Below are 25232 nucleotides of genomic sequence, written 5' to 3'. Positions count from 1 at the left end.
TCAGAGGCTGAGACGGTTCTGCGACCTTGTGGGCTGCAGATTCCTCGACTTGCGCCATAGGGTGGTGGGGTTTCGGGTTCCGCTGGATAGGTCAGGAGTCCACTACACGCAACAAGCGGCTACACGGGTAGCAGGGGTTGTGTGGCGTGGGCTGGGCGGTTTTTTAGGTTAGATGGCCTCGGGCAAGTACAGAAAGGGCAACAGCCTCAACGGGTGCGGGGCAAAGTCAGAACATGCGGGGACCAAGCAGCAATCGGTATTGTAGTTGTAAACTGTCGAAGCTGCGTTGGTAAAGTACCGGAACTTCAAGCGCTGATAGAAAGCACTGAAGCTGAAATCGTTATAGGTACAGAAAGCTGGCTGAAGCCAGAGATAAATTCTGCCGAAATTTTTACAAAGGTACAGACGGTGTTTAGAAAGGATAGATTGCATGCAACCGGTGGTGGAGTGTTCGTCGCTGTTAGTAGTAGTTTATCCTGTAGTGAAGTAGAAGTGGATAGTTCCTGTGAATTATTATGGGTGGAGGTTACACTCAACAACCGAGCTAGGTTAATAATTGGCTCCTTTTACCGACCCCCCGACTCAGCAGCATTAGTGGCAGAACAACTGAGAGAAAATTTGGAATACATTTCACATAAATTTTCTCAGCATGTTATAGTCTTAGGTGGAGATTTCAATTTACCAGATATAGACTGGGACACTCAGATGTTTAGGACGGGTGGTAGGGACAGAGCATCGAGTGACATTATACTGAGTGCACTATCCGAAAATTACCTCGAGCAATTAAACAGAGAACCGACTCGTGGAGATAACATCTTGGACCTACTGGTAACAAACAGACCCGAACTTTTCGACTCTGTAAGTGCAGAACAGGGAATCAGTGATCATAAGGCCGTTGCAGCATCCCTGAATTTGGAAGTTAATAGGAATATAAAAAAAGGGCGGAAGGTTTATCTGTTTAGCAAGAGTAATAGAAGGCAGATTTCAGACTACCTAACAGATCAAAACGAAAATTTCTGTTCCGACACTGACAATGTTGAGTGTTTATGGAAAAAGTTCAAGGCAATCGTAAAATGCGTTTTAGACAGGTACGTGCCGAGTAAAACTGTGAGGGACGGGAAAAACCCACCGTGGTACAACAACAAAGTTAGGAAACTACTGCGAAAGCAAAGAGAGCTTCACTGCAAGTTTAAACGCAGCCAAAACCTCTCAGACAAACAGAAGCTAAACGATGTCAAAGTTAGTGTAAGGAGGGCTATGCGTGAAGCGTTCGGTGAATTCGAAAGTAAAATTCTATGTACCGACTTGACAGAAAATCCTAGGAAGTTCTGGTCTTACGTTAAATCAGTAAGTGGCTCGAAACAGCATATCCAGACACTCCGGGATGATGATGGCATTGAAACAGAGGATGACAAGCGTAAAGCTGAAATACTAAACACCTTTTTCCAAAGCTGTTTCACAGAGGAAGACCGCACTGCAGTTCCTTCTCTAAATCCTCGCACAAACGAAAAAATGGCTGACATCGAAATAAATGTCCAAGGAATAGAAAAGCAACTGGAATCACTCAACAGAGGAAAGTCCACTGGACCTGACGGGATACCAATTCGATTCTACACAGAGTACGCAAAAGAACTTGCCCCCCTTCTAACAGCCGTGTACCGCAAGTCTCTAGAGGAACGGAAGGTTCCAAATGATTGGAAAAGAGCACAGGTAGTCCCAGTCTTCAAGAAGGGTCGTCGAGCAGATGCGCAAAACTATAGACCTATATCTCTGACGTCGATCTGTTGTAGAATTTTAGAACATGTTTTTTGCTCGAATATCATGTCGTTTTTGGAAACTCAGAATCTACTATGTAGGAATCAACATGGATTCCGGAAACAGCGATCGTGTGAGACCCAACTCGCTTTATTTGTTCATGAGACCCAGAAAATATTAGATACAGGCTCCCAGGTAGATGCTATTTTTCTTGACTTCCGGAAGGCGTTCGATACAGTTCCGCACTGTCGCCTGATAAACAAAGTAAGAGCCTACGGAATATCAGACCAGCTGTGTGGCTGGATTGAAGAGTTTTTAGCAAACAGAACGCAGCATGTTGTTATCAACGGAGAGACGTCTACAGACGTTAAAGTAACCTCTGGTGTGCCACAGGGGAGTGTTATGGGACCATTGCTTTTCACAATATATATAAATGACCTAGTAGATAGTGTCGGAAGTTCCATGCGGCTTTTCGCGGATGATGCTGTAGTATACAGAGAAGTTGCAGCATTAGAAAATTGTAGCGAAATGCAGGAAGATCTGCAGCGGATAGGCACTTGGTGCAGGGAGTGGCAACTGACCCTTAACATAGACAAATGTAATGTATTGCGAATACATAGAAAGAAGGATCCTTTATTGTATGATTATATGATAGCGGAACAAACACTGGTAGCAGTTACTTCTGTAAAATATCTGGGAGTATGCGTGCGGAACGATTTGAAGTGGAATGATCATATAAAATTAATTGTTGGTAAGGCGGGTACCAGGTTGAGATTCATTGGGAGAGTCCTTAGAAAATGTAGTCCATCAACAAAGGAGGTGGCTTACAAAACACTCGTTCGACCTATACTTGAGTATTGCTCATCAGTGTGGGATCCGTACCAGATCGGGTTGACGGAGGAGATAGAGAAGATTCAAAGAAGAGCGGCGCGTTTCGTCACAGGGTTATTTGGTAACCGTGATAGCGTTACGCAGATGTTTAACAAACTCAAGTGGCGGACTCTGCAAGAGAGGCGCTCTGCTTCGCGGTGTAGCTTGCTCGCCAGGTTTCGAGAGGGTGCGTTTCTGGATGAGGTATCGAATATATTGCTTCCCCCTACTTATACCTCCCGAGGAGATCACGAATGTAAAATTAGAGAGATTAGAGCGCGCACAGAGGCTTTCAGACAGTCGTTCTTCCCGCGAACCATACGCGACTGGAACAGGAAAGGGAGGTAATGACAGTGGCACGTAAAGTGCCCTCCGCCACACACCGTTGGGTGGCTTGCGGAGTATAAATGTAGATGTAGATGTAGATGTAAATATGACTACAATTTCTTTGGGTATTGTGAAACACTATTGTTATTGCCCCTATACACTGGTTAAAGGGGGGAGAGATTTCATATCCCCAAGTACAGCTGATATGAAGAGCAGTGGTGACACCGAGATGTTACAAGCCACAAGTATGAGAGCTGCTGTGGCCAGCTGCAAAGGGTGAAACCAGAATGTCATGGATCTAATCCAGAAAGTGGACAGCCTTACCACTTGTCCCATGCTGTATTAAGTATAAAGTCAATTGTCATATTGCTACATTGTGACAAAGCAAGCTAGGATAATTTTAATTCCCCTCTTGTTTTACCATCTGCCTCCTTAAATTCATTTTGTTACTCTGAACTATTTACCATTAACATACTTGAGCACAATCTGCATTTTCATAAAAGAGAAAGACTGGCCCTCAGTTTTTCAGTTTTAAAGGATGTAACACCAGATCTAATTTTGTGCTTAGTGTTATGTATGTAATTGATTTTCTGATTTATTTTGACTATTACTAATTAGTATCTTTCATTATAGGGCAAAATCAGTAATTGTTTCATAACTTAAATTCTATTGTTAATGTATAAACAAATTTAAATTCTTTAATAATTGTAAACATTTACAAGATGAAATGCTAGTATTCTTAAAGTATCTATTTGGCTCTAGTCGGAAACATGTTATCAAAGCCAGCCCTTAATTAATTCCAAAGTAATTAACAGTTTTGTTCAAAGTATTGTTTGCATACTTATATTTGTTAATTTCAAGATATAAACAAATAATTCGGCCTAACCCTTTTAGTAGAAGAAACTGTTAAAAGAAATGAATTTTTCGATGTATTCAGTTAATTTAATGAGTTACATTTTAATTGTAATTTCTATAAATTTAACTCTCAACAATGTGTAGTTTCGGCCCCTATTATTGTAAGGATATATAAGGGTCTGATTTGTGGCCACAGGACAGTCAGTCCACGGCAGAGTTTCAGTCGAGAAACCTGTGCTTGTTATTACAACAACAATGCTTCAGACTAATCATGAAATAAGTGTCAAACAATTATGCAGTTTGTAAAAACCAGTGACAGTGACTGCTCCATACGTACCTGATTATTCTTCAAGAACTGTGAACTTTGTGGTTAAGTTTTACTGCCCATAGAGGCTCAACAAGAAACTATTGTAGCAGCATGTGGAGTTTCGTTTGCAAACTATTAATGAGGCTTATGGAAAGTTTAAACAATAGTGCACTGGCCATACACATATAACTGTGTATTATTGGGGGATTGTGCAAAATGAAAATTAAAGTACTGTAAAAATGTAACTGTGCATCTATCGGCTACATCATTTAAAGTAGTCAGTGTCGGAATCCACAACCCATTTTTCAGCCAGTGTAGCAACACAGTACGAAGATGCCGAGGGCAATCAACAATCAACAAATGAAATAAATAAAACCAGATGGGACCGCCACATGTGGTGCCCCAGGTGAGGATTATTGTACATAAGGATAATAAACTAAAACTCACAAAAAATCGATAGTGAAGAGAAGATTTGCTATTGCGAATCAGCGCTGGGATTTCATAACGACGAAGGTGCAGCAGCCAATCCACGAGCAGGTTCTACGGAAGCAGCCCTTGAGTACAGGAGCAGCCAAGCAGCACACAGGTGAACACAGTGGACCAGAGATAAACAAGATGCATCACCAAGAGAATTACAATGCGCAGCAGACAATGGACCAAGAGGACAACTACAGCACCGGACCAGTAATTAAAAACAAGGTAATTCATTGCAAAAGCTGTTTTGTATTAAGTGATCCATAATGAGTGACTTTAATGAACAAGACAGTGTGACATACGACAAAGCTGTACAGGTTAAGTTGTTAAATGAACAGGAGGACGTAAGTGTGACTGGTTCTGTAGACGGTGACTATTCCAAATCAAACATGAATGTAACTTTGAAGGATGGGGATGAAAGTCCTATTGTAAAGAGCAAAATGGAGGAAAACAGTCTTGAAGTGGATGTGGTCGTTAAGGTTAGTAGCGAAAGTCAACAAGGGAAAAAGTGTATGACAGACAATAATTTTGCAATAATGTTAAGGCAAATTATGAGTAACATGGAAAGTAATATAATGAATAGGATGGAAAGTAATATGAATAGGATGGAAAGTAGTGTGAAAGAAGACATTAGTAGGATGGATAATAACATTAGTAGTATGAAAAAAGACTTTAGCAGGGTGGAAAACAAAATGGATAGCATTAGAACTGACATGGTCACCTTAAAAGATGAACTGAGGAAAGAAATTAAAAAGGAATTTAAGGTAGTCAGAGCTAATATTTCAGAATTAAATAAGACGTTTGATGTGGTAGTTAAAGATTGTGGTAATACTAATGAGAAATTAATGTCAAGTAGTAAATGTGTAGAAGAGAGAGAGAAACTTTGTGATGACCATAGTAGGATGGTGGAGGTTTTTGATAAACAATGTGCTGAAAGTAGAGTTAAACTTGAGAACCACATTGCTCCCATTAGAAATGATTAGAGACAGAGGTAGAAACCAAGTGTGCAGTAGTAGTAGTAGTAGTAGTAGTAGTAGTAGAGAAAAAACTGGTAAAAGTAAATGAAAATGTAGATTCAAAAGTGACAGAAATTGAGAAAAAAAGTGGAAGAGGTACCAAATCTAGAGCATGGTGTGGGCGAAAGTATGTCTGAGTCTGTAGTTGTAATGATGATAGCAATGATGGATCCAGTAGTGAAGATAATAGGGTATTCAAATCTATAATTAATAATGAGGGCAAGTATTAAGTAAAGAAAGTATTGATGAGGATTTGTTGTATGAAGATCATCATATGGTAAGTAAAAAGAAAGTGTGTCAACCTGTAATAAAAGCAAGTGTACAAGGTGAACATGTTAAGTGTTTACTGGACAGTGGTAGTGATATGAATGGCATGTCACAGGTCTTTTTTGAATCTACCCAGAACACTGAGGGTATAATAGTGAGGCATGTTTCTGGAATAAAAATTGTTGGTGCTACTGGTAAGCCATTAAAGAGTGTGAAACAAGAGGTACTATTGAATGTAGAATTGACGGGATAGTTGTTAAAGTGCAATTTGTTGGTGATTCAAAATCTCAGCAGTGATGTAATATTTGTGACTAATTTCTAGTGCAGTTAGCAAGTAGGGGGTTCAACTTTCTGTGTTGGATTCATTATGTGGTGATAATGCTTACCCCAGCTGTCTGTCTCATTTTTCATGTTTCCTGCAGACCAGAATGCTGTTACAACAGTCAAGGGGCATGAGAAGGAATCAGTAGTTGAAAAGAGGATGAGACAGGGTTGTAGCCTCTTTCTGATGTTCTTCAATCTGTATTTTGAGCAAGTAGTAAAGGAAACAACAGAAAAATCTGGAATAGAAATTAAAATCCAGGGAGAAGTAATAAAAACCTTGAGGTTTGTCAATAACACTGTAATTCTGTCACAGACAGCAAAGGACTTGAAAGAGCAGTTGAACGGAATGGATAGGGTCTTGAAAGTCCGAAGATATAAGATGAACATCAACAAAAGCAAAACTAGGATAATGGAATGTAGCTGGATCAAATCATATGACGCTAAGGGAATTAGACTATGTAACAGACACTTAAAAGTAGTAGATGAATTTTGCTATTTGGGTGGCAAAATACCTGATGACAGCTGGAGTAGAGAGGACATAAAATGTAGACTGGCAATGGCAAGAAAAGCATTTCTGAAGAAAAGAAATTTGTTAAAAGCAGATATAGATTTAAGTGCTAGGAAGTCTTTTCTGCGCTCCAGTCGCAGGATGGAATTCTGCCTCGGGCATGGATGTGTGTGATGTCCTTAGGTTAGTTAGGTTTAAGTAGTTCTAAGTTCTAGGGGACTGATGACCTCAGAAGTTAAGTCCCATAGTGCTCAGAGTCATTTGAACCATTTTTTGAAGTCTTTTCTGAAGGTATTTGTCTGGAGTGTAGTCATGTATGGAGTGAAGCTTTTGAAATGTGGTGCTACAGAAGAACGCAGAAGATTAGATGGGTTAATCACATGACTAATGAGGAGGTGCTGAACAGAACTGGGGAGACAAGGGATGGCAAAACTTGACCAAATGAAGGGAGCGAATGTTGGACACATTCTGAGACATCAAGGGATCACCAATATAGTATTGGAAGAAAGTGGTAAAAGAGGAAGGAGGTGGTAAAAGAATGCATTAAACATATTCACAGGGATGTAGGTTGCAGTAGTTCGGAAATGAACAGGCTCGCACAAGATAGAATAACAAGGACCATCCAACCAGTCTTTGGACTGAAGACCACATCGACACGACATCACTCCCCTAGACATAATGAGTGTAATACTAGATTACTTACAGCATGCAATGAGACATATAAACAAACGTTTTTTCCATGCTTCATATGTGAATAGAATGGGAAAAAACCTTAATAACTTGTACAGTGGGATGTACCTTCTACCATGCACTTCACAGTGGTTTGCTGAGTATAGATACAGATATAGATAAAGATTCGACTGATTCAGTCGGGGGCTTCATCATGGAATTGAAAATACTAGAAAATGACAACATCTCAAATGATTGCCCCTGCTCAAATGATTGATTCACAGCTTGGTTCCACTTAGGTCAGCAAAATTTCTAACATGTCTGATTAGTTGCTATTGAGAGTGCTTAAGGTTGCCTCCACTGATTGAGAGTGCTTAAGGTTGCCTCCACTGTTTGGCTCTTCTGAAGGGTTTGGGTTGTTTGCAGGAACGGTCTGGAGTGAATGCTATGCTGCAAATCACAAAGAACCATGTCGACCCTTATTTAGAAAACTTAGAATATTAACTCTACCATCCTTATACATATGTGAGATTATTATATTTTTGTACACCGGACATGAATTATTTGAGGAAAACCATTTTATCCATTCACATGATACCAGAAACAAAGACAATTTTATGCTCCCCACCCACTGCCTCTGACTGTATGACCAGGGACCTCAATAAATGGGAATAAAAGTTTGTAATAAATTAAAAGGGAACAAGTTGATGCAGATGAATGTAGGTTTACTTAAAAGAAAGCTATATGAGGTACTGACACTGAAGCGTTATTACTCAGCGGACAAATTCACGCGGGACAAACTGGAAATTTGAGCTGAATACAATGTGTTACATATTCCAAGAAACACCCTTATAGTGTTATTATTTATTATAGTACTATTATTTATCAATCTAAAAATCATTGTAACTATGTTACAAATTTTTGAGATGTCTCCTGTACGCAAAACAAATGGATTGCAAATGTATGTCATGAGATGAATAAAACACAATTCACAAAAAGTTTCCAAATAACTTTGTTGTGGCCCATGAGTGCCTAGCATAAGCCACTCATTTTATTCTTTCTAGTTATTTATATTTAAGAATAACCTTATGCCAATCTAATTATTCACATAAAGAAGAAGTAATACAGATTCATGATTTATTTGTCTTGGTTGATAACAATTTTTGTATAAATTTTTCTTTTCCCAAATCAACTACTTAAGGTCATCTGACATCAATGGAGGATCCTGTTTGTCTACACCCTTACTCTCAGTCTCCAGGACCTCTAAGGCAATTTTCCTAATTGCTTGTTTAACATTCTCATATTCCCTTTCAACATTGTCATCCTCTGGCACCACTTTTAGTTCACAATCTAATCTTCATTGAAATAAATCATTAAGCTGAACTGCTTTAGGAGAAAGAGCTTGTACCATGTCTGTTCCAGTTTTTCTTCATTGCCCTGGATAGTCATGTGTCCAGTTTTTATGGTTTTCTTCAACATATATCATCTTTCCAACAGATTCATTCTGGGAACAGAAATGCATCCAAACTGAGAGTTTAATATGTGGATCACAAATGACAGAAGCATGGAGAACAATCACTGATATGAAGAAAACATCAGTAATCAAAGCAGTAGACCATTTAATTCCTTTAAACAAGCAGAAAAAGGATTATACAGATCTTCTAAACTGACGACAGACCCCAGTATACTAGAAATGAAGAAGGTAGGACTGAACATACAGTTCAAAATATGACCACCATGAGAGGGGAAGTACAGAGCACATTAGCTAAAATGAAGAATGGCTGATCACTTAGCCCTGGAAATATTCCTGTGGAATTACTGAAAGCTGCAGGACGCCATTTGAAGAATAGAATACTACTACACCTTATGAACAACTGCCGTCAATGGACTGAAGTTCCATCAGGATGGAAAAGATCATATATAGTCTCCATTTTCAAGAAGGAAAATAGAAGAGACACTAATTGCTACAGAGGCATCAGTGTGGACTGCACGAAGAGCCACTTATTTGGCAAAATTATGTATGAGAAAATAAGACATAATGTTGGACACCATATTGGAAAAGAACAGAGTGGGTTCAGACATAACAGATCCTGTACAGATAACCTCTTTATTTTACAACAGCTAATGGGGAAATTCGTAGCAGTAGGGAAGGAGTTACACATCGTCTTTATAGACTTAGTTAAAACATATGAGACGGTTCCTAGAGTAAAACTCTGGGAAGCTTTGAAAGATTTAGACATGGATGACCATCTTTTACAGATTATTATTGAAATGTACAGAGATAATAAGGTACAGATTAAAAGAGGGTCAAAGTTATCAGAACCTATTAATGTCACAAAAGGGCTGAGACAAGGTTGCAGTATGTCATTAATCTTGTTCCGTTTATGTATAGAAGTGGCTCTCTGACAGTGGAAGAACAGCTGTGGAGGAATGGGAATTATTATAAAGATGTACAGCTGTTTTCATTAAGTTTTGCTGGTGATCAAGCTGTTCTAGCACAAGATGAATTCTATATTGAGTTCACGATACAGCACTTATGTCAGGAACATGATAAACGGGGACTAAAATGAGTCTGACAAAAACTGAATATCTGGTAGTGAATAGTGACGCTAAATTTGAAGTTCACATCAGTGACAGAGCATTTATGAAACAGGTAGAAAAATTTAAATATTTAGGTGTATTTACTGCTAAAACTGATGGGTACTCCAGAAATTCAGAATGCAACAAAATTCAGAATACAACAAAACAGTAAAGTAACAATGTGCAAGAATTCTTTTTGGTGGGACAAGAACATTTCTAATAGCAATAATAACAGAGTGGGAAGTCTAATGGTTGAATCTGCTCTACGCTATGGGTCAGAACTAAATGCTGATCTGAAAAGAAGAATAACAGCTGTGTAAATGGATCATTTACAAAGGAGTGCCAGAGTATCAAGAACCAAAAGTGAAAGCTCAAAAGAAGGCAGATGAAACACTGCTAGACAGAATTGAAAGAAAATCTCTAAAGTGGTATGGGCATCTGTTGAGAACGCAAGATCATTCATGGCCAAAGAAAATTTTTGAATGGAAACCACCTGGCAGACATAAAAGGGGGAGACCATGATGTTCTTGGAATGACGACATCAGTGGAATAATGGAGCATCACGGGATATACAAGGAGGAGGCACTGAATAGAGAGGCTTGGCAGAAGATGACAGGATTACAACAAAATGTTGTTATTAACTGATCTCTGTGTTAATTAATCCTGTAATAACAATAATAATAATAATAAAAGAGCTTCACTGATTATGTCATTTTGATAAACCTCACACAGAAAATAGACACATTTTTCAGTCTATCTAGCTCCTTGTTTTGCTTCTTTATGTAGTATTGCAGTTTACTTACTTACTAAATTATGTTTGCATAACAGTACTGCACACACACACACACACACACACACACACACACACACACACACACACACACACACGCGCGCGCATGTGCACACACAAACAGATGTACACGTATGTATGTTCAAAATGAGAAAAGACATTATATTGTACTTAAATAATTACCTGCTTGTTGTGATATACATTTATGTAAACTGATTTCAGAAAATATTTCAGATCAGCTCCTTCACTTCTTGCTAATCCTACAGCTGTCCGTGCATCACATGACTGAGCTATGTTACAGAAATCAGAATCTAAAAAGAAATTAAACACACAGCATTACAAATCATGTAACTGAATGACATTTAGTGAGCACAGAATTTAAAAAGTGGTTGGAAGATACAAAAGACTATTGTGGTTTAAAGTTTCTTCAATAATGAAGTGATTATAAAGAGAGCAAGAGGTTGCCTGGCAAGGATTGGTGACACATTCATTTATGCTCTAGTTGAATCTCTCCACTTCAATTTCATCGTGTGTTACCCCAAAATCTAAACAAAATTTTAAAAGCTTAACGGGCATTCCCCCCCCCCCCTCCCCTCCCCCCCCCCCCCCCCCCCCAAAGAAATCAAAGCATTGGGTTATTGAATTTTTTTCCGCAATACAATTCCCTAGGTGAATCGAATTCAATAGTGCAGAATACACTGACAATTAGTTTTTAGAGCCAATAACCTACAGTGATTGAGCAGTGAAACCAACTGTCAATAGCTCATCTGACCATGATGATCAAATGTGCACAATAAAATATACTGACCAGTTATGTACAGATCACAGAAGAAAAGTATATCGCAAAATCATAAACATTAATTCGATCACAGTGCTTAGAGAGACATTATGGGAAAAACTATGTGGAGAAATTTATCCAGCAGAGTAGATAGAAAATTTAACTGTTTCCAAAACATATCCATACAACACAATTTGGATCATTATTACACAAAAAATAAATAAAAATAGTGACCCATATGGAACAGAGACCCCAGAGAATACATCTGACAAAAGCACTGGCGCTTTCAAACCACAGGCAACCAAAATCAGTTTACTTTCTCAAAGTGCTTAAACAGTGCACACACTGGTAGTAGTAGCTACATCAGATTCATTTGTGTAAATATTCCATGTGACACTAAAACCCCTAAAAAAAGTTCAAAATTCATCAGGTCATTAACTGACTACCATTGTGACTTTGGTGGCTATGGCAGCATTGCTAGCAGAATTATTACTCTTAAACTATCTTTGTAATCAATGTCTCAGGACATATTTTCTGACAGGTTTAAGGATAGAGAAGTAAAATCAATCTATGAAATTGAAGCCGAGGAAATCAATCATAATTACAAGTGTATTTTGTGACCTGTCAACATTTGAGGAACTGGACCATGATACAACTATGAGTCATTTATACAGGATGGAGAAAAATTGTGTCATGTAATTTTAACCCTGGATAGCTGATGCCAGTAGGAACCAAAATTATTAATGTTGTGTAGGTCGACAATGCACAATTTTTAAAATACGGAAACTTCGCGCCACATGCTCTGATTGGTCACAGGATTGCCCTGTTGCAGGATACTCTGGACAACGCACGACCACAAATGCTTTGCCTGCCGGACATTGTGATGTATCCAAGGCAGCCCATATGCTTTGTGGTGGTGCACCAGGCCTTCTGCTCTGGGGGCGAATCCACCAGGCTCTCGACACATCCATTGAAGTTTCACAATAAGACATACCGGGAACATACACATCAACAGCTGTTAGTTTACATAAAGTCTTTTACAAATTGTTTTGGCCCTGAAAAGGGCCTTCTTTGTAGCTAGGACATTATTTACTTAAAGCAGGTGCCTGAACTGGTGACCCTCTGACACGACACCAGCTTGGTAATGTCGAACGGTGTTTTGCCAAACTCTTTCAAAGATTCTTTCCTTACTTTATTTTCTAAGATAAGTCTTAGGGTCAGTATTGCCTCACGTGTTCAAACATTTCTACGGAATCCAAACTGATCTTCACGGAGGTCGGTTTCTACCAGTTTTTCCATTCGTCTGTAAAGAATTCGTGTTAGTATTTTGCAGCCATGGCTTATTACACTGATAGTTCAGTAATCTTCACATCTGTCAATACCTGCTTTCTTTGGGATTGGAATTATTATATTCTTATTGAAGTCAGATGGTATTTCACCTGTCTCATACATCTTGCTCACCAGATGGTAGAGTTTTGTCATCAATGGTTCTCCCAAGGCTATCAGTAGTTCTAATGGAATGTTGTCTACTCCCGGGGCCTTGTTTCGACTTATGTCTTTCAGTGCTTTGTCAGACTCTTCACGCAGTATCATATGCCCATTTCATCTTCATCTACATCCTCTTCCATTTCCATAATATTGTCCTCAAAAACATCACCCTTGTATAGGTCCTCTAAGTACTCCTTCCACCTTTCTGCCTTCCCTTCTTTGTGGAGAACTAGTTTTCCATCTGAGCTCTTGATATTCATACAAGTGGTTCTCTTTTCTCCAAAGGTTTCTTTAATTTTCCTGTAGGCAGTATCTATCTTACCACTAGTGAGATAAGCCTCTACATCCTTACATTTGTCCTCTAGCCATCCCTGCTTAGCCATTTTGTACTTCCTGTTGATCTCATTTTTGAGACGTTTGTATTCCTTTCTGCCTGCTTCATTTACTACATTTTTATATTTTCTCCTTTCATCAGTTAAATTCAGTATCTCTTCTGTTACCCAAGGATTTCTATTAGCCCTCATCTTTTTACCTACTTGATCCTCTGCTGCCTTGACTATTTCATCTCTCAAAGCTACCCATTTTTCTTCTACTGCATTTCTTTCCCCCATTCTTGTCAATCATTCCCTAATGCTTTCCCTGAAACTCTCTACAACGTCTGGTTCTGTCAGTTTACCCAGGTTCCATCTCCTTAAATTCCCTCCTTTTTGTAGCTTCTTCAGTTTTAATCTACAGTTCATAACCAATAGATTGTGGTCAGAGTCCACATCTGCCCCTGGAAATGTCATATAATTTAAGACCTGTTTCCTAAATCTCTGTCTTACCATTATATATATCCTATCTGAAACCTTCCAGTATCTCCAAGCTTCTTCCATGTATACAACCTTCTTTCATGATACTTAAACCAAGTGTTAGCTATGATTAAGTTATGTTCTGTGCAAAATTCTACAAGGCGGCTTCCTCTTTCATTCCTTACCCCCATTCCATATTCACCTACTACGTTTCCTTCTCTTCCTTTTCCTACTATAGAATTCCAGTCACCCATGATTACTACATTTTCGTCTCCCTTCACTACCTGAATAATTTCTTTTATCTCATCACACATTTCATCAATTCTTAGTCATCTGTAGAGCTAGTTGGCATATAAACTTGTACTACTGTGGTAGGCGTGGGCTTCGTATCTATCTTGGCCACAATAATGCGTTCACTATGCTGTTTGTAGTAGCTTATCCGCATTCCTATTTTTTTAAATTCATTATTAAACCTACTCCTGCATCACCTCTATTTGATTTTGTATTTATAATCCTGTATTCACCTGACCTGAAGTCTTGTTCCTCCTGCCACCAAACTTCACTAATTCCCACTATATTTAACTTTAACCTCTCCATTTCCCTTTTTAAATTTTCTAATCTACCTACCCGATTAAGGGATCTGACATTCCATGTTCCGACACAAGAACATCAGTTTTCTTTCTCCTGATAACAACATCCTCCTGAGTAGTCCTCGCCCAGAGATCCGAATGGGGGACTATTTTACCTCCGGAATATTTTACCCAAGATGACGCCATCATCATTTAACCATACAGTAAAGCTGCATGCTCTCAGGAAAAATTATGGCTGTAGTTTCCCCTAGCTTTCAGCCGTTCCCAGTACCACAACAGCAAGGCCATTTTGGTTAGTGTTATAAGGACAGATCAGTCAATCATCCAGATTGTTGCCCCTGCAACTACTGAAAAGGCTGCTGCCCCTCTTCAGGAATCACACGTTTGTCTGGCCTCTCAACAGATACCCCTCCATTGTGGTTGCACCTATTGTACAGCTATTTGTATCGCTGAGGCATGCAAGCCTCCTCACCAACGGCAAGGTCCATGGTTCATGGGGGGACATTTTACTCTATAGGGTGCAATGAATACATAGATCTGCTGAATTCATGGTGATATTAGACCGCATGTTGTTAACAAAGAGCCACTGCACTTACTCTATGTGACTGTGGTGGGACTCACTAGCACCTTTACTCTTGGTCCATTCTTTCTTGAAGAGAACACACCTACAGGGCCTGTCAGGTGTACTACAATGACTGCACGTTATCAAGACCTCCTTGTACAGTATGTGATTCCTGCTTTGGAAAGCACAATGGTGCGAAAACAGAGTGGAACAGTCTCTGCTTTCTCAGCGCCTGCCGAAATTCGTTATTAAACCACGGTGTGTCTTTTCCATCCTTTATCCACTTACTAACCATGTAACTCCTCAGACCACAATTTACAGTCTGCTTAAACTTTGCTCATAATTTCTCCACATCCATCTTACAGGAATTAAGTGATGCCAGTTCACTGTCTAAGTCAGTTGTTAATAACTGCTTATCTGCTCTATGTTGCAGAAACACTCTCTTACCCTTCTTGACTGATTTATTAACTTTTGTAATCATAGTTGCAATGAAAACATCATGATCACCAATCCCCATCCCATACTGTCAACGACAAATAAGGTCCGGTCTATTTGTAGCTACAAGGTCTAAGATATTCCCATTGTGTGTGGGCTGCTGAGCTAGCTGCTCATGACAATTTTCAGAAAACATGTTCAAAAGTATTTTGCATTATTGTCTACATCTACATCTACATTTATACTCTGCAAGCCACTCAACGGTGTGTGACAGAGGGCACTTTACGTGCCACTGTCATTACCTCCCTTTCCTGTACCAGTCGCGTACGGTTCATGTGAAGAATGACTGTCTGAAAGCCTCCGTGCACGCTCTAATCTCTCAAATTCTACATTCGTGATCTCCTCGGGAGGTACGGATCCCACACTGATGAGCAATACTAAAGTATTGGTCGAACGAGTGTTTTGTAAGCCACCTCCTTTGTTGATGGACTACATTTTCTAAGGACTCTCCCAATGAATCTCAACCTGGTACCCGCCTTACCAACAATTAATTTTATATGATCATTCCACTTCAAATCGTTCCATATGCATACTCCCAGATATTTTACAGAAGTAACTGCTACCAGTGTTTGTTCTGCTATCATATAATCATACAATAAAGGATCCTTCTTTCTATGTATTCGCAATACATTACATTTGTCTATGTTAAGGGTCAGTTGCCACTCCCTGCACCAAGTGCCTATCCGCTGCAGATCTTCCTGCATTTCGCTACAATTTTCTAATGCTACAACTTCTCTGTATACTACAGCATCATCCGCGAAAAGCCGCATGGAACTTCCGACACTATCTACTAGGTCATTTATATATATTGTGAAAAGCAATGGTCCCATAACACTCCCCTGTGGCACGCCCGAGGTTACTTTAACATCTGTAGATGTCTCTCCATTGATAACAACATGTTGTGTTCTGTTTGCTAAAAACTCTTCAATCCAGCCACACAGCTGGTCTGATATTCCGTAGGCTCTTACTTTGTTTATCAGGCGACAGTGCGGAACTGTATCGAACGCCTTCCAGAAGTCAAGAAAAATAGCATCTACCTGGGAACCTGTATCTAATATTTTCTGGGTCTCATGAACAAATAAAGCGAGCTGGGTCTCACACGATCGCTGTTTCTGGAATCCATGTTGATTCCTACATAGTAGATTCTGGGTTTCCAAAAACGACATGATACTCGAGCAAAAAACATGTTCTAAAATTCTACAACAGATCGACGTCAGAGATATAGGTCTATAGTTTTGCGCATCTGCTCGACGACCCTTCTTGAAGACTGGGACTACCTGTGCTCTTTTCCAATCATTTGGAACCTTCCGTTCCTCTAGAGACTTGCGGTATACGGCTGTTAGAAGGGGGACAAGTTCTTACGCGTACTCTGTGTAGAATCGAATTGGTATCCCGTCAGGTCCAGTGGACTTTCCTCTGTTGAGTGATTCCAGTTGCTTTTCTATTCCTTGGACACTTATTTCGATGTCAGCCATTTTTTCGTTTGTGCGAGGATTTAGAGAAGGAACTGCAGTGCGATCTTCCTCTGTGAAACAGCTTTGGAAAAAGGTGTTTAGTATTTCAGCTTTACGCTTGTCATCCTCTGTTTCAATGCCATCATCATCCCGGAGTGTCTGGACATGCTGTTTCGAGCCGCTTACTGATTTAACGTAAGATCAGAACTAGGATTTTCTGCCAAGTCGGTACATAGAATTTTACTTTCAAATTCACTGAACGCTTCACGCATAGCCCTCCTTACGCTAACTTTGACATCGTTTAGCTTCTGTTTGTCTGAGAGGTTTTGGCTGCGTTTGAACTTGGAGTGAAGCTCTCTTTGCTTTCGCAGTAGTTTCCTAACTTTGTTGTTGTACCACGGTGGGTTTTTCCCGTCCCTCACAATTTTACTCGGCACGTCCGTCTGTAAACCCCCCCACCCCCCTTTTCCCAATGAATCCATTACATCCCTGTCTATACTCGGCAGGTTAAAGTCTCCTCCAACTAGTATTGCATGATCCGGGTATTTACACACTATTGACTGTAGACTTTTTTGAATGACCCTAGAACTGCCACAGTGGAATTAGGTGGCTGGTAATAATATCCAACAATTAACTTAGTCTCACCTACATTTGTTATACGCGACCAGATAACTTCACTGTCACACTCAATTTTGACTTCAAAAGAGACAATATTTTTGTCAACTGCAATGAACATTCCCGCTCCTATGGCCTCTAATCTATCTTTCCGATGTATATTCCATGACTCGCTCAATGTCCTACAACTTTCCACTTTGGGTTTCAGTCAGCTATCAGTCCAAAGAATAAGTTGAGCATAAGAACTTTCTTGGAGAACAGTAAATTCAGGATCTTTATTACAAATACTTAGAAAATTTACTGATAAAATTATGACAGTTGAAGTGTCTTTATTCTGAATGCTCTTGCTGTGAATCAACTGGCGAGTGTTCTGTAGAGCACGTCAAACTACCACCTAGCCTAAAAAATCCTCATGTGCACCCCAAAAATACTCTGTTACCTGAGTAGCTGCTTTCTTTGTGTAGTGCACCCTTGAGCTATCAAGGGGAGTCCTACAAATCTTGTACACAATAACGCAGGTCTAGAAATCTGCAGCCAAAACCTCCACAGTTGACAAAACCTTTGGTTGAAACCCTCCATTTGGCTCCAAACCAAAGGACCCTGATCAACTCTGCGAATGATGTTGCAAATTGTTGCTTGCTCTGCTTGCACACCACGTGCGAGGCCAGCAGTGTTGACCACAACTGCCAGCTGCTTGTACAAACTGATGATTGCCGCAGAACCCATGTGACAGGCATTGTTGGTGCTGACATGAGCCTCAACTTGCAGACGACTGCAGCCTGCATGCTCTATAGCCACAGGCAAGACCACCTACACATGTCACATGAGGCAGACTTACCGAGTGCACATTGGCTTTCTTTCCAGCCCTGAACGGTATCTGCCTAAGGGGCTCCATAATGTGCCTAACACTGGAGCTCCCAATAACCACTAAACTCTTCCCCCAGTGTGTCTGCTTGGACCCTGCTGAAGGAGTGGCCACCTTTCCCCTCACAGGGTGAACGGGTGAGCACAGGTAACCAGTCTCCACATTGGTCCTCTGCTTCGAGTGATGCAAATGCATTACCATCTGCCACTCAACGTGTCAACCTGCTTTGAGAGCAGATCCACAGCATTTGTTGCGCTAGGAGGTGCCTCAGATGCAGAGCCTGTGGACAAAACATGTGACACCTGAGATGGCCCATGTGACGTACTATATTCTCTGCTACCACTACACCCTGAGACAGCAGCCTAAAAGTGACTGACCATAGCTAACAGCAAATACAGCTGTTCGCGAACTGCAGCCAGCTCCTCCTGCACCCGCACACAGCATGCGCACTTCCTATCCATCCTAGCAAGATTAACTGAAGAAGTGAACTATGAAAGAAGATAATCCTAGATATGTGATTTGCTACCATCCTGATGTGTCACCAATGGACACTGATGCATTAAAGAGCTACACAGCTGGCTGTTCTGTGAGCAACAATTGTGCTAAAGACTGAATGAATTTACACTTACAAAAACATGATATTAACCCTGTTAAACACAGAAACAGGCATGGAATTTAATAAAATATATAATGTGGAAAACACAGAAAAGGGTAAACAATTACTTGTCGCTGTGTAGATACACTCACTTTCGAGGAAACATGTTCATTGCTGTCGACCTATTATTCGTACCTCGAGTTCCATCAGTACCACAAGCAAGTAGGCCATTCTTATTGCTCATGGGTGACAGATTTGCAAGATCTGAGCCGCTGTCGTGACTTTACCTGTGCAAACCCATCTTGCAAAACCTCATATGCCGATTCCCTGAACCATGATGTAGTGGTCCAATTGGCTCCCAATCCAGAAGTTTAAACAGCAGCCCTCAAGCTCAACAAGCCTTCCTTAGACAGCTTACTGAACAGTGCACACTCTTCTGAGATTATGCAGACAGCAAACGAACATCTTATGGATCGCCCTTGGACATGGCAATCACCTCTGAGCAGCCAGTCCAGCTGTGTCAGCACAAACAGCGGGATCTGCATTCTTGTCCTGACTGTTTTGTGATGCACTAATTGGTAGACTGCCCAAATTGTTGGACACACTGCACCCATTGCAGCAACGGTGTACATCTCCAGACTGCCTGTCATCAGCTGTCAGGTCAGCCTAACACCACTCCTAATTTGCATCCCAGGACGGTGCACAAACTTCACGCCATCATTCCCCGGGACAATCCTTGCACCCCAAGTTGTTTATTGATCTCACAATTGTTTGTCAGGACGTTCGTTTCCAAGTCAACACAGGAGTGACACTTACCCTGGTCACTCTCCCAACATAAAACTTATCTGGGTTACCTGACATTGGCCCTGCTCTCTCGCAAGTTGGTTGAATATGTTAACAGCTCTGTTCCCCTCAGAGGTGAATATACACACAGGTGTCAACTCCATGGGGCCTGAGGGGGACCGAGCCCCCTCAGAAATTCGATTGGGGGGGGGGGGGGGGCAGAGCCCGCCCAATAATTTAAGAAAATTGTTAGTTGTGTTATGCTTTGTAAAATCACAAAATTATGTTGGAATTTTTTATTTTGCTTGTTTGACAATAGTTACCTTTTAAAATACATTCAGTAATGAGTTAAAACAAATAATTATTACGGTAGTAAGCAGGTTAAATGCAAACAAATGGTGTGAATCATGACAGTGTTACGGTGCTGCAGGCACACTTAGAATTTGTCTTGGTGTGCGAACCTTCGGGTAAAGTCTGACGCCAGTGGGCTAGTGCTGTGGCCGCGGCGACATCAAAAGAACTGGGGAAGAAGCACCTGTCGCCTTGACGCTTCGAGACATTATGACGCTGTGGCTATATAAAGCCCACCCTGTTGTCGCAGTCATTCAGTGTGGATAGTTTCGTTCAGTGCATGTTGCAGACATGTTTAGTGTTCCAACTTTAGTCTCTAGTGGACTATTTTATATTACTATATTTTATTTGTTTACTTTAGTCTCTTAGTGTATTGTGAACTAAGTTTGCAGTTTGCAATGGATAAATTTGTTACCAAAAAGACATGCTTGGAAGTTGATGATACTGCAAGTCAACCTCCAACAATTATTGTGTCATCAATTGCTTCGCTGTCTTAATGTGAGAATCGTTCACAGCCGAAACCTTGACAATCTAGTATGGGAAGATCATTTCAGAAGTCTTGGTTGATCAAATATACATGGCTAGAACATGAAGCATCTAACAAAAAAGTTTTTGCAAAACCTGCTAAGAGGCAGATGCTAAAAATATATTACAAATTTTCTTCAAAAAAAAGAAGATGCATTTACTTCCGTAGGGTTTTCTAACTGGAAAAAGGCTTTGGAAAAATTCCGTCTTCATGAAAATATGTTTATGCATAAAGAAGGTGTTCTGAAACTAAATTCTATCACCAACCGAAGTGTGGCCTCCCAATTGAATGAACAGTTAGATAGTGATATGAAGGAAGGCCATTTAGCTCTTGAGACAACTTTTACTACCATGCAGTTTCTATGCCAACAAGGGCTAGCAATTAGAGGGCATGAAGATGTAAACTCAAATTTTTTTCAGTTGTAACCCCGAAAGAATCACATACCTGGGTTAAAAATTAGTTAGGGGATTCAGGGTATAAGTGGATGTCCCACGATATTCAAAATGAGATCATTGATCTACTAGGAAAGTCTGTGTTGAGAAAGGTATTGGCTTCAATCAAGAATACTGAGCATTTTTCTATTCTGGTTGATGAAACAAGTGGTTCTTCGATTCACAAACAAGTGTCATTTTGTATTCGTATTGTTGATGGTTCCTTAATCATCAACAAAGACTTTATTGGCTTATACAAGACCCCCAACACTGAATCACAAACTATGTTTAGTATTTCAAAAGACATTTTTGCTCATCTCGATTTGTCAATGGATGACTTTAGAGGACAGTGCTATGATGGTGCCTCGAACATGAGGGGTAAGTTCAAAGGACTAAAAAAGTTACTTTTGGATATACAATCAAAAGCACATTTTGCGCACTGCACTCCTTACAGATTAGACTTGAGGGATATTATGGCTTTAGCTAAGGACTTAATAAACACCGTAAGGGAATCCATAAAAGGATGGTACTTTCCAGAAGCAAACACTGTGAGAGCGCCAATGACCAAGCTTGTCTATGACCCCTTTGCCCGATTCAATGGACTATGCAAGCTTCTAGTATCTTGAGAATATTGAAAAACTTTGAAGAACTTCTATAGTTTTTTGAAACATTTTCTGCAGAGGACAAAACAGAGGCAGGTTAGAAATGTGCAGGCTACCTTGAGTCAATGTTACAATTCAAGACTTATTTCTTTTTACATCTTTATTGCCATTCAATGAACCCAGTAGAGGATCTCAATGAAAAAATTCAATGCCCTCATATAAGTGTTACTGATCTGGAAAAAATATATGAGGGCTTAATTTGTATATTGAATGGAATGTGATAGTTTTGAACACTTTTGGGAATTGTGTTCAAAAGAAAAACCTTCACAAGTTGATGATCCTTCGCTTCCTCGGAATCAAAGTATACCAAAGAAGTATGAAAACAACAAAGCCAGCTCACCACACACTTTCAAAACCCCAAAGGAATACTACAAAGCTATTTACATTGAAGTTTGTGAAGCGGTGCAATCTTGCATTACTGAGTGGTTTGCTTCAACTGGACTCACACAGGTCATTGCAGTTGAACAAGAGTGCTTGCTTTTAGTAAACAGAGGTGAAACAAATTTGGAAAAATCAACTGAGATTTTCAAAAATGACCTAGACACTGAGAGACTGCACTTACACTTGAATATGTTAGCCGATATCACTAATAAAAAACAACTGGTCTTAAAAGCACACGTGATGTAAGAAAGTACATTACACAAGAGCCTGCAGTTGAAGAAATGTTATGTGAAGTAGTGAAGTGCATTAAGCTTCTCCAAGTAGTTCCAATCATGACAGCAACAGCAGAACAGTCATTTAGCGCCCTTAAATGTCTGAAGTCATATCTCTGATCAACAATGGGACAGGAGCGATTGAACAACTTGGCTGTTCTTCATGCCCACCGAGATGTTTTGGATGAATTGGATATCTGACCAGTCATCAACGGCTTCATATTCAGTAATCCAGTCAGATGATTGACATTTGCACCTTTCTAAAGACACTCTAGCCCTAATAATGTCATTTAGAACAATATTCAAAATCGTTATAAAATAGAGAATTAAATACATACATAATGTTAAATTTTCAGTTTTGAAATATTAGTACTAGTTTAGTACTATATTACTATAGTACTGTATAAGTTATTTTCAAATACTTAAATATTTTTAGGGTGTAAGACCCAATTAAAACCCGCTATTTACATACTTTCGGACTGAAAGTAGTAGGCATACTGTATTAACTTCATTAACTGTATTAAAGCATTAACTTTGAGATATTGTTTTTATTTAATGAACACTGAGCCTTATTCAAAGTAAGCTTAAATTAGCTATTTCACTTATTTATCAAAGTGCTATTACTGTGCGACAGCAATACTTAATGTTTTATTCTTTCAATGATAGTTTAGGATTTATTTAAATATAATTTCGGTCTTTTAAGAGCTATATATTCACTGCTCTGCAATAGTCTATAAGCATGATTATTAATGTAAATTAAATTAGCTTTTTACAAAAATACCGTGCGTGTTTATATTTTGTTTCTTTTTTCAAAGCCAAAACATGTGTCATGCTTGTCGAGTTTCCCGGAGTGTTGAGTTATCGAAAGTCCAGTTTTCAGGGTTCTAATGTTGAGCATATGACTCTAAAATGCTTAAAAACCCTTTAAAACTCACTATTTTTCATCTAAAATTTAGAAACTTTCCTGGGCCAAGACCCCCGGTAGTCCCCCCCCCCCCCCCCCCCCCCCGCCCCCCTCCACCAATACCTTTTATGTCGGCGCCCCTGAATATACAAGATCGTTATGCAGCCACTAATGTTGTATGTTTTCAACAGTCATTCAGCTAGCAACATTTTCGGCCTTGATGCTTTCTCACTGTTTGGCTTCCCCATCACGGATGAAGTTCAGGTCATCTCGGATACAGTCCCCTTCCAGGCACCTGGTGACATTCATGCATCTTTCACATCTCTGTTTGAGCCTGGTTTGGGGTGTCCCACCAAATTTCAGGCACATATTTCTTTACATCCAGATGGGGTGCCCCATTTCTTTTGAGCATGTCCTCTTCCAGTCTCATTATGGGTAGCCATTATGCTGAAACTCGACCACCTTCACGATGCTGGGGTCATAGAACTGGTCAAAACTAGTGCTTGGGACACACCCCTGGTCGTGGTCCAGAAGCCAAATGGTTCCCTCCGGTTTTGTGGAGATTTTAAGTCAATGATCAATGCCCAAGCTCTGGTGGAAACCTACTCTATACCACATCAAGAGGACCTCCTCTCAAAGCTTGTTGGACGTAATGTTTTCTGAAGTAGACCTCGCTGATGCTTGCTTAAAAAATAGATTTCACTAAATGAGGAATCGCAATGCACTGTTTCATCAATACACCTTTCAGCTTATATAAATACAAGTGTTTGCCTTTAGGGATCTCTTCTGCTCCAGCGATCCTCCAGAGATACTGGAACAGTTAACCCTACCCATCCCAGCTTGTACCAATTATCTTGATGACTTCACTGTTACAGGTGCTAAGCATCAAGACCACCTATGTAACCTATGTTCTCTCTCTACAACATTGCATGATGCAGGGCTCAAGTGCCATCTGTACAAATGCCAGTTCTTCCAGAACAAGTGGATTACCTAGGCCACTTGCTCACCAAAGCCGGGATTCAGCCCACTGGCCATAATATTTCCGCTACTGACTCTCTCCCGCATCCCCAAAACCTCCAGGACTTGCAGGCTTTTTTGGGGGGAAAGTGAATTATTATTCTAAGTTCCCTCCACAGGCAGCACACATTATGCAACCCCTCAACCAGCTGTGGAAGAAAGGCATTCCATTTCAGCGGTCAGCCGCCTGTGAGCAGGCCTTCACACAACTCAAGCACATGTAATGTTCTGCACTCTGCCTTACCCTCTTTTCCCCATTATGCCCTTTCGTTTTGCCTGCAGACGCATCTCCCTATGGAATTGGTGCAGTGCTGGCACACTGTAATGATGATGGTACGGAGCATCTCATCACCTATGTACCAAAAACACTGATGTCTGCCAACCAGATGTGTACCTATTTGGAACCCAGCTTACCCTCGTTACGGCCCATTAATCATTAGTAGCACTCTTTGGGCCAGAGTGGACAACCCAAAGGCACCAGCATTGGGCTCTTTTCCTTAGCTCCTACAATTATGCCATCAAGCACAAGCCTACTGACACCGTGCAAACGCAAATGCCCTCTTACGTTTACCGTCAGGGCTGACATGGCATATGACCAACTGAAGCTCTCCTGTTTTCACATCAACATGGAACAACACCACACCTTGGATGGGTGTTCAACTACCGCTACTCATGTTGTGGCGGACACACACCGTGACCTTATCTTGTGGTGTGTCATGCATTATGTACTCCATGGTGGTCCACCGATTTTTCAGAGTCAGCTGTTCCTGAGCTCTGGGCCTGGGCTCATCTCTCTGACCGTCTGTCTGTCATCTCCAATGTGCTCCTGCTGTATGCGGAGAGGGATACCCATTGTGTTGTCATCCTGAATCACTTACTTATTCACATCTTGGGACTCCTCCATCGTGGGCACTGGGGTATGTCACAGAT

The 25232-nt window shown here is 40.3% G+C and overlaps 1 protein-coding gene across 3 annotated transcripts in view; it reads right to left on the bottom strand.

Moving 5' to 3' along the window:
* LOC126182635 (protein SERAC1) overlaps window positions 1-25232 on the bottom strand; it is a 263820-nt gene that overhangs the window by 178076 nt on the left and 60512 nt on the right. For all 3 annotated transcript variants that reach the window (XM_049924869.1, XM_049924867.1, XM_049924868.1), the window contains exon 4: window positions 10926-11053. In XM_049924869.1, the coding sequence (XP_049780826.1) occupies window positions 10926-11053 (128 nt within the window). The remainder of the gene's footprint in view (window positions 1-10925; window positions 11054-25232) is intronic.

This window comes from Schistocerca cancellata, chromosome 1 (assembly GCF_023864275.1).
Source record: "Schistocerca cancellata isolate TAMUIC-IGC-003103 chromosome 1, iqSchCanc2.1, whole genome shotgun sequence".
Lineage (NCBI taxonomy): Eukaryota > Metazoa > Arthropoda > Insecta > Orthoptera > Acrididae > Schistocerca > Schistocerca cancellata.
The sequence above is the reverse complement of the archived record's forward strand: the minus strand, read 5'-3'. Positions and strand labels throughout refer to the sequence as shown.